Source organism: Simochromis diagramma, unplaced genomic scaffold, assembly GCF_900408965.1.
Source record: "Simochromis diagramma unplaced genomic scaffold, fSimDia1.1 OVJJ01000205.1, whole genome shotgun sequence".
Taxonomy (NCBI): Eukaryota; Metazoa; Chordata; class Actinopteri; order Cichliformes; family Cichlidae; genus Simochromis; species Simochromis diagramma.
Genome location: NW_024386782.1, coordinates 15,645,277 through 15,653,853, shown reverse-complemented (window position 1 = coordinate 15,653,853; position 8,577 = coordinate 15,645,277). Strand labels below are relative to the sequence as shown.

Here is an 8,577-nt window from a genome sequence, read left to right as displayed (position 1 = left end):
TGCCCGAAAGTGTTTACCTCCACAAGGACTCTGGGGAAATGCTGCTGCCTCATGCCTGAGATGGGGGGGGGGGGGGCTTTATCAGAAACGCAGGCCGCCGGATGAGTCTGGGGATTGAGTCCCATTGATGTGGGCAACCTCGCTGTGAGGGTTGCTATGGCAGCTTGGGGATGGAGTGACTGAGAGAACAAATGGAGTGTGTGTGTGTGTGTGCTCATGGTGCTGGTATGGCGAAGGGGGTGCTAATTGAGTGAGCACAAGGGGGATTTCCTAAACAATGGGAGGATTGTGTGTGTGTGTATGTGTGTATTTGCCAGGAGGAAGAGCAGTCGTGAGTTTTTGTGTACATCATGCGGATCCATGGTCTGCATAACACCACAGCACTACAAATGCTTCTTCTACTGTAACTCGAGCTCAGCTTTCTCACTCAATTCTTATAATTTAATTGCCACTGTGCTTTGCTTGCAATCGAATGTGTGTGTGTGTGACAGAGGACTAGCATCAATCAGTGCTGCTGGTGGCTCTCACGCTAATCAGTAAAGTGTGTGTGTGTGTGTGTGTGTTGTGCCTGAATCCTGGTGCACCCTTTGCCTTGTAACAAATTCAAGCTGACAGCAGGAACTGTATGTATGACCACTACTCCAGTCCCCCTCCCCCCACGTGAACTGAACCCTGCATCAAGGGTCATTATATAACTCCCTTTTTCTCTCCCTCCCTGTGACACACTGGGAGTGTTCAGCAGAGTGTCGGGGGGGCTGGAAGTTAAGCTTTCGGATTTTTGTTTGAGCCCCACTTCTCCCCTTATGCACAGGCATCTAACCTCCTTTCAGTCATCTTCTAGCAAAGCACGGACTCCCACAGGGCGCGAGGATTTTCCTTTTAATGACACAGAGACTGGTTGAAGCTATGATAGGATGGCATCCTTGCCTCAGTCTGCGGTGGAAAAAAGCGTTTCTTTGTTAAATAGGGCACATCTGTTTACAATCACGCACTCTGAATCTTCTTGTCCTCCTCCTTCGCTTTTTCACACATACACGCACACACGCAGTCTATTTTGCCATAGCAACAAGGGTTAGCAAATGAGGCAAATATCTGTGGGGGGGGGGGGTAATTGGTCGCAAATCGCATCCCGATCGGCTTCTGGTCTTTTGATCACTCGCTCACACGCTCCTACATATTTATGCGAACGAGCGTGATCGTCCAGAGCTTTCTGAGTGATTAGCAGCGCGCCCCGTGCTGCTCGAACACACCTCAGCCCGATTGGTTATTGGTTTGGTGACTCACCGCGTACGACTTGTGTGCAGAAGAGTGGTAATTCATCTATAATAGGTCCGAATACTTTCGTAATAAAGCAAAAGATGCACGTTATTTTTAACAGTACTGTGATTTTAGGGTTTCCACAGACGCACTTTGTGCCCAACAATCCGTAATCAGTGCGCCATTTTTTGCGCTTTTCTCGTGTTAGCTATAATAATAATAATAATAATCATAATAATAATTATAATAAAAGATCTCTCACTTAATAAATGGAGATCCCAGGCTCTTCTTTAGTTGGCACTGCCATTAAGGTGCATAATAAAAACGAGAGATTAAGCATGATGGCGCGTGCTCCATTTATAATTAGTGCGCGTAACGCTGCGTCTCCGTGCGTCTCCCCGTGATTAGCCAATCTGCATCCATCTGCTCGTACTGCATCAGCTGCCACGTTAGGCCCAGTGTGGACGTCACAGATTTTTTTCCCCTCTTTCCTCACCTTTTTTTCCTGTTCCACCAGAGCATCTCTCTCTCTCTCTCTCTCTCCTTCTGCTCTCCCTCTCTTTCTACACCGCCCACTCCTTCCCCAATCATTGATCCGACCACTCACTGCCGCCTCGCCGGCTTCTTTTGCCTCATTACATCGCCCGCTGCGCTTTCTGCATTTTTTTAGGGAGGAGAAACGGCACATTTTGGGACCAAGAAAAAAGAAAAAGAAAAAACACATCACCATGGCGAGCACCGAGGATAAAGCGGCCAACAAGGAGAACGTGTCCAGCTGGAAGGACTCCATCTACAACCCGAGAACCGGGGAGCTGTTGGGTCGTACTGCCAGCAGCTGGGGTAAGGATCCCCGTTACACAGCAGTCAATTAGTGGCCGCGCTTTGCCATTCACGGAGCTTATACCTAATCTTATCTTCATTTTCAAAGTATTTATAGCCACGTGTCTCTTCGGTATAAAGCCTCCTATAAATGTCTTTTTGTGGATGGATTTAAATGAGTGCCACATAGATGGCTGAGAAGCCATCACAGGCCTGTGTGAAGGTGTTAAAGGAGAAGCCTGTACCAAGAGGCTCGCCAAGATAAATGATGCTATCAGAGGTGTGCAGCAGTCTGTCTCTGCTGCATAGGGAAAAACAGCCAAGCAGGCGATAATCAGTCACAGCAGCCTTGTACATTTTTTAAAAATATATATATATTTTTTAATGAATGATCAGCATCTGCATTAACAGAGTTATCCGGGACCTGCACTGACACAGCAGAGCCCAGCTGAGAAAGATGCTCATCATAGCTGAGGAATGTGCCACAGGCACAATCAATATCTGATCAGGCCATACATTTTATGTAATAATCCCCCAGTTATTTCCAGAGTAAGGTAGTAACAGGGGTACCCTCCCTCCAGCAGCCGGCTCCTATAGGCTAGCGCAGATTGTCAGGCTGCCTGCGCCCCTGTGCTGCTGTGCAGTGGGATGCTCCATTGCAGTTGCATGGCCGCCCACATTAGCATGCCTGTCAAGGTCAAATGGGATTCCCTCTCTCCTCTTTCTCTCTCTTTTATGCACCAGGCAGGTGCATTGTGGGATACTGTTGGAGTGGAATGAGGGAGGGGGGGGGTGTACAGCGGGAAGCTGAGGGGTCCACCCCCCACCCCCCGTTTTTGGCAACTTAGAGGGCATCCGTGCTGTGCAGGCTGGATGATGGTGAACCATTTTGAGTCAGATGTTCCCATAAATGCAGCTTTTTCTCTCCCTGCAGTTATATAAATGAGACAGCAGATGCCCCGAGAAACTGCAGCAATCTTTGAATCACGTTTGGGCTGAAAAGAAGTGAAATGGGGCCTCGCGTTTGTTAGCAGCCGGTGAAATTTCCTCCCATATTCAAAATGGTTTCCCTCGAAGGGACAGTTCATTCAAATGACCTGAAGACGAGGGGAAGTGTAAAGAAATCAAGCGTAAGGCTATGGCTAAAATGTGCAGTTAATCGCAGTGAATCCCTCTTTATCTCATCACCGTCATCTTTCTCTTTCTCTCATGTGTTTCCTCCCGTGACATCCTCCAGCACTCATCCTCTTGTTCTACTTGGTCTTCTACTGCTTCTTGGCCGGCATGTTCGCTCTGACCATGTGGGTGATGCTGCTCACTCTGGATGACTATGTGCCGAGGTACAGAGACCGCGTTCCAGAGCCAGGTTAGTATCTCTCAAGATTAAAATACACAGGAGTAACTGGACTTTTCCTTTTCTGTTTCTGGCAGCATCACTCATCCAGGCATTCATTATTAATGCCTGCACCAATAAGGTGCTGTCACAATAAAGCGCTGCATAACAGCTGCTTTTTACATCGATCTATTTTGAAGACTCTTCCTGTGTGATATCACCAGTGGATGCTGTTGGCTGAGTGTTTTCTTTCCGAGTGTATAAAGAGGGGAAAGAGGTTCTACAGCCCACAGACAATCAAAGATAGCCAAAAGTCGCAATGTTTTTCCCCCCTTTCTCGTTCACAGTGAACTCCCTGCCCTGTTCCCGCCCACAACCAATCAGCATCTTCATCTACTTTGAACTAGGTGTTGTTGGTTTTTGGAGGACTGCTTGGCAGGAACCCATAGTTCCACACTGAATACCAACCCAAACAGACACAACCTTGTAGCATAAATTCACCATGATTATTTCTATATCTGCGTATTAGGACATCATTCACCTCCACCTTTAATGACGAGTTTTGATAACTCTGCATAGGCGTGGTTTGATGACCATTAGAATAGTTTCCAGGTTTTTCCAAGGGTAGACAGGAAGAGACCACCCTCACTAACTTCTGAGCTTTAAAGGTTAATCCTGGTAGGCTTTCTTGGGGTAAAGAGTTAACAGCAGATGTAATGGATCTAAGGTTACTTGGGTTCAGTTGATCTGCCTGCCCACAGTGCAGTCACCACACCTGTAAGCAGGAGTGCAGCATGAAGATGGCCATGCAGAAGTGAATTTCAGATTTCCAAATGAATCCTTTTAATAGATTATCAGAATCAGCGATGTTCTCCTACAGTACTCATGGTGACAGCCCAACTATGCTGCTTGCTATTTCTTAGCTGACAAACAGAAGGCTAACATTTATTACCAGATGGACATCAATGCCATGATGAAGGGCTTCAGGGTGAATCCTGAAAACGTACTTTTTAAACTCTCAGCTGTATGCAGAACCAATTTTTTTATGCTCTGCCAACATACCGTCAGCATAAATGACACTTAATAACAGGGTAATTGTTATTCATAACCGCTGATGCAGACCTGCTGCTGGACAGTGTGGTTGTATAAGATGTGGCGTACTTGTTACGAGATCATCGATGGCTTTGGCAGGACATAACAGTGTTTGAAAGATAAAAATCGAGGTGCAGGCGCCGTGTTTTTGGTGTCATCTCTGACAGTAATCAATGCTGGTTGCTGTTGATAGTTTCGATTTTTGTGTTGATGTTCAATGTGTAAATCTGGCTTCCTCTGAGTTGATGGCTGTGTCTGGTTTGTGTTTCCAGTCATTTTTATTAGATGATTGATTGTATTCTGGTGATTCATCTTGGATTGGAGGAGTTAACAGAGCTTTCAGAGACCAACATTATTCTTTATTTAAAAGCTCGCAATCATATTAGATTATAAAACATTCATAAATGATCTCAATTTTGCAGCAAATATTATTGTCGTTTTGGCTTCAGTGCTCCGTAGTATGGTGGTTTACACATTGGCCTAACGAGTGAAAGCTTCCCAGCTTGATCCCGGGAGGGACACAAATCCCTTTGGGGTTGTGTCAGGAAGGGTATCAAGCGTAAAAAATCTGCCAAATCAAATAAGCGGAGCTACCCGCTGTGGCGACCCCGTGTGAATAAGGGAGCAGCTGAAAGTGGCTTTTTATTTGGCTCAAGTGCTGAGAGGGCCTGTCCAACTCACAGTGCCATCCCCACAGCACCACCTACCTGAAACGCATTCAGGGCGTGTGTGAGTATGTGTTCACCGCTTTCCTTCGTTTACCTTATGTCTCGTTACAGGGTTGGTGATTCGTCCAAATTCACTGGACATTACTTTCAACAAATCTGACTCAAAAAACTACAAAACCTATGTCAACCATCTGGAATCCTTCCTGCAAAGTAAGTGCACTTTGCTCTAATGCACGGATAAATTAAACAGATTGAAAGCGAGCTGTAATAAAATGAATACCACTCTCCCTCTCTCCGATCTTTTTCCACTGACTCTTGCCAAATATCTGAATACGCTGTACCTCAATCCATCTCTGTCTCTGCATCAGGATACAACGATTCGATGCAGGAGAACAACGAGGAGTGTATTCCGGGAGAGTATTACATGCAGGATGGCAGTGAGATGACAAAGAAAGTTTGTCCCTTCAGGAGGACCTCCCTGAGTTTGTGCTCTGGCCTTTCCGACACCGACTTTGGATATCAAGAAGGAAAGCCCTGTGTGCTGCTGAAGATGAACAGGGTAACACTCGCTATTTCTCACAGATCCGGGGAAACACGCGTCCTTTTCCTGTTTTCCGCACAGCCTCTATTCTCCACTTATTTGTCCCTGTGCTGAGAGTTCCCAAAAATAAATGATTTCTAATTCTGGACCCACACAAGCAGCAGCCGTGCACAGTTTCAACCTCTCTTCCTGTTTCTCTCCTTTCGTAGATTATTGGCCTGAAGCCAATTGGGGATCCCTACATCAACTGCACGGTCAAAGTAAAGCATTTTCTCTACATTACACTTGTCCTGCTGGCTTGTATGTGTATTTTTTGTCTTTTTTATTTCTTTCATACAAAAACATAACAGTTTCACTGTTTTCTTTCTGTTGATCTCGCTTTCATTTCTTCCTTCTTTTTGTTTGTGTTGTGTCTGATATCTTCCTGCATGCTGTCACTGATGGCTTTAGGGTAAGATAAACATGTAAATTTTACAGGATAAGGCCAGTAGGGGTGTTAACACATTTTCATTATGTAACATGCCGTTATGCAGGTGACTCTAAACCAGTCTTAGTGCCATTCTAAAGTCTATTTTAATCTAATCTGTGTAAGATTTCTGCCAGAAATGTCACTTTTTTGGATTGAGCGGAACGCATCGTGTTTTCCACTTCATTTAAACCTCCTCGCTGACAGCAGAGAGTCCTCACTTTTCTGTCTTGTTCCGTCCCGTTTCATGTGGTCTCGGAATATGTCTCATTAATTCGACATTAAATGAATTCCTTCATTGTAAAATCTTTACTCTGAGACGTGTCCTGCCTTGCAGAAAGACCACCCGGTCCAAATGCACTACTTCCCAAGTGAGGGCCGCATTGATAAGATGTATTTCCCCTACTACGGCAAGAAAGCCCATGTAAGTATTTAACTATAGCCGGACAGTATCCACTAACCTGCCCAATAAGTGATGTGTTACTAATAAATGATCGCCTCGGTCCTGATGCAGGAGAACTACATGCAGCCCCTGGTGGCTGTGAAGCTGCTGCTCACCAAGGAGGACTACAACAAGGAGCTGGCCGTTGAGTGCAGGGTAGAGGGCACCAACCTGCGCAACAACGACGAGCGGGATAAATTCCTGGGCCGCGTAACGTTCAGGGTTAAGGTGGTGGAGTAAAAGGCAAATATACAGCCTATGAAAGGAAATCTAATTGAAGCTGCCCACTAAGGATTTATCTTTATTTTATTATTTTTTTTAAGAAAAGGAAGGAATCGTCAAAACGTCACAAAGGCGGCATTTTGGGATGTGGCACAACACAGTCAGCGAGACAGTGGTACCACATGCTGCTTTCATGACATTTCTGACTTTTCTTTTCTTAACGATTCCTCGCTGACCTCCTCAAAGACCCTCATAACAAAGAACAGGCTCCGCTCGTGAGTCCGTCCGTCCACACGCCCTCCCTCCCCTTTCCCCCTCTTCCCCCCCTTCCCCATTCACCTATTGCACTGTTCATCCTCCGCTCAGTTACGTTTGTTTTTGTTTTTCTTTATTTGTATTGACGTGATTCGATAACTTATAGCCATTGCAACCAAGCCATTTGGAGCTGTTGTGTAATTGTTGATGAAACAATTTTGTTTAAATTTGTTTTTAGAGCTTCCCGCTGCCAGGGAAGAGAGTGTTGCTTTCATCTCTTAAACTGTATGGATTCAGTATTATCATCAGTGTGGAGAGGATTTTTATCTTGCTGTATAGTATAACTGAGAAAGTAGAACATCTCCAGAGTATTATTCGTCGCACATCACAAAGACTTCATGGAAACATACCATGATAATCAAGTATAGCCACTGTATCCCTGTATATGAAATGCCAATTACAAAGTCCCTTTCTACTATAAATACATTGTGATCCTATATCATATTTAGGGGAATTATAGATAGATCTTTGTCTTGTGGTCCGCGTAGCCACAACCCAGTCTTGTGCTGTGTGTCCGTCTGTCTGCATGTCCGTCTGTCTGTCTGCCCGTCTTCCTGTTTACTCACCTCTCCACTGCAATAGCAAACACGTGGGTGAGCCCTCCGGGACTTGAGACCACCTCGCGGGGCAGGGGGCGGGGGGTGCCGTCGTGTCGACTGTGTTTCAAGGCGACACGGGCGCGCACTCACTCGCGAGAAGGTACGGTGTAAAAATTAGCTTTTAAGGCGGAGAGGCGCTGGAAAAAGCGTTGTTGCAAAACTCAAAAGTTCACTGTAACTATGTACTGTATATCTATACGTGATCTGTATATCTATCTGGGTCTCAAAGATTGTTAGTTTTTCTCTCTTCTTCAGCCTGTTGATCTGATTGTCTGCCGATCTATTACTCTTCAATGTATATATATATAAACTATCTTACCATATTTACTTAATTCACACTGTATTTTTGTCACAAAAACACAATGTCTGTGCACTGTAAAGAAATAATTTAAACAAAGATTTACAGGAAAATATCTTATTCAAAGCTATGTTTACACAGTCTTAAAAGGAACCCGCATTTGAACAAACAACTTGTAACATCTCTTCAGGGTGCCTTAAGACCTGATGAAATAAATTGTGGGATAAGTGATTTTGAAGAAAAAATAGAGTCCTGCGTTGTGTTTTGTTTTCCTTCATTCAAATTCTACCTTAAATTCTGTCAGCATCCAAATCAAACTTCACTGATTCTGATTCTTTACAACAACTTGCTTTTTTGCACCATTATCTAATATAGTAAACACTCTGTGCAGACATGGAGGATGACCTGCTGAAGTTCTGATTACCGAGCGTCAGAATGGAGAAGAAAGGCATGGTTGTTGGTGGCAGATGTGCTCGTTTGAGCTGATTACGCTGAATCATCTCTTTACAGAGAATAGTCTGAAAA

At 44.8% G+C, this 8,577-nt stretch overlaps 1 protein-coding gene across 1 annotated transcript; it reads left to right on the top strand.

Moving 5' to 3' along the window:
• Window positions 1-1,780: 1,780 nt before the first annotated feature.
• atp1b3a (ATPase Na+/K+ transporting subunit beta 3a) lies at window positions 1,781-8,299 on the top strand. Its single transcript, XM_040022205.1, has 7 exons — window positions 1,781-2,097; window positions 3,314-3,442; window positions 5,281-5,379; window positions 5,538-5,728; window positions 5,920-5,970; window positions 6,514-6,600; window positions 6,691-8,299. Exons 1-7 carry the CDS (start codon window positions 1,986-1,988, stop codon window positions 6,856-6,858), a joined length of 837 nt encoding a protein of 278 aa, XP_039878139.1. The 5' UTR covers window positions 1,781-1,985; the 3' UTR covers window positions 6,859-8,299.
• The last annotated feature ends 278 nt before the right edge of the window (window positions 8,300-8,577 follow it).

What these genes read in the sequence shown, in the direction of transcription:
- atp1b3a (XM_040022205.1), top strand. Translation starts at nt 1,986, where the DNA reads ATGGCGAGCACCGAGGATAAAGCGGCCAACAAGGAGAACGTGTCCAGC. An exon ending in ACATCAACTGCACGGTCAAA is followed by an intron (nt 5,971 to 6,513) that starts GTAAAGCATTTT and finishes CCTGCCTTGCAG; the next exon opens with AAAGACCACCCGGTCCAAAT. An exon ending in ACTACGGCAAGAAAGCCCAT is followed by an intron (nt 6,601 to 6,690) that starts GTAAGTATTTAA and finishes GTCCTGATGCAG; the next exon opens with GAGAACTACATGCAGCCCCT.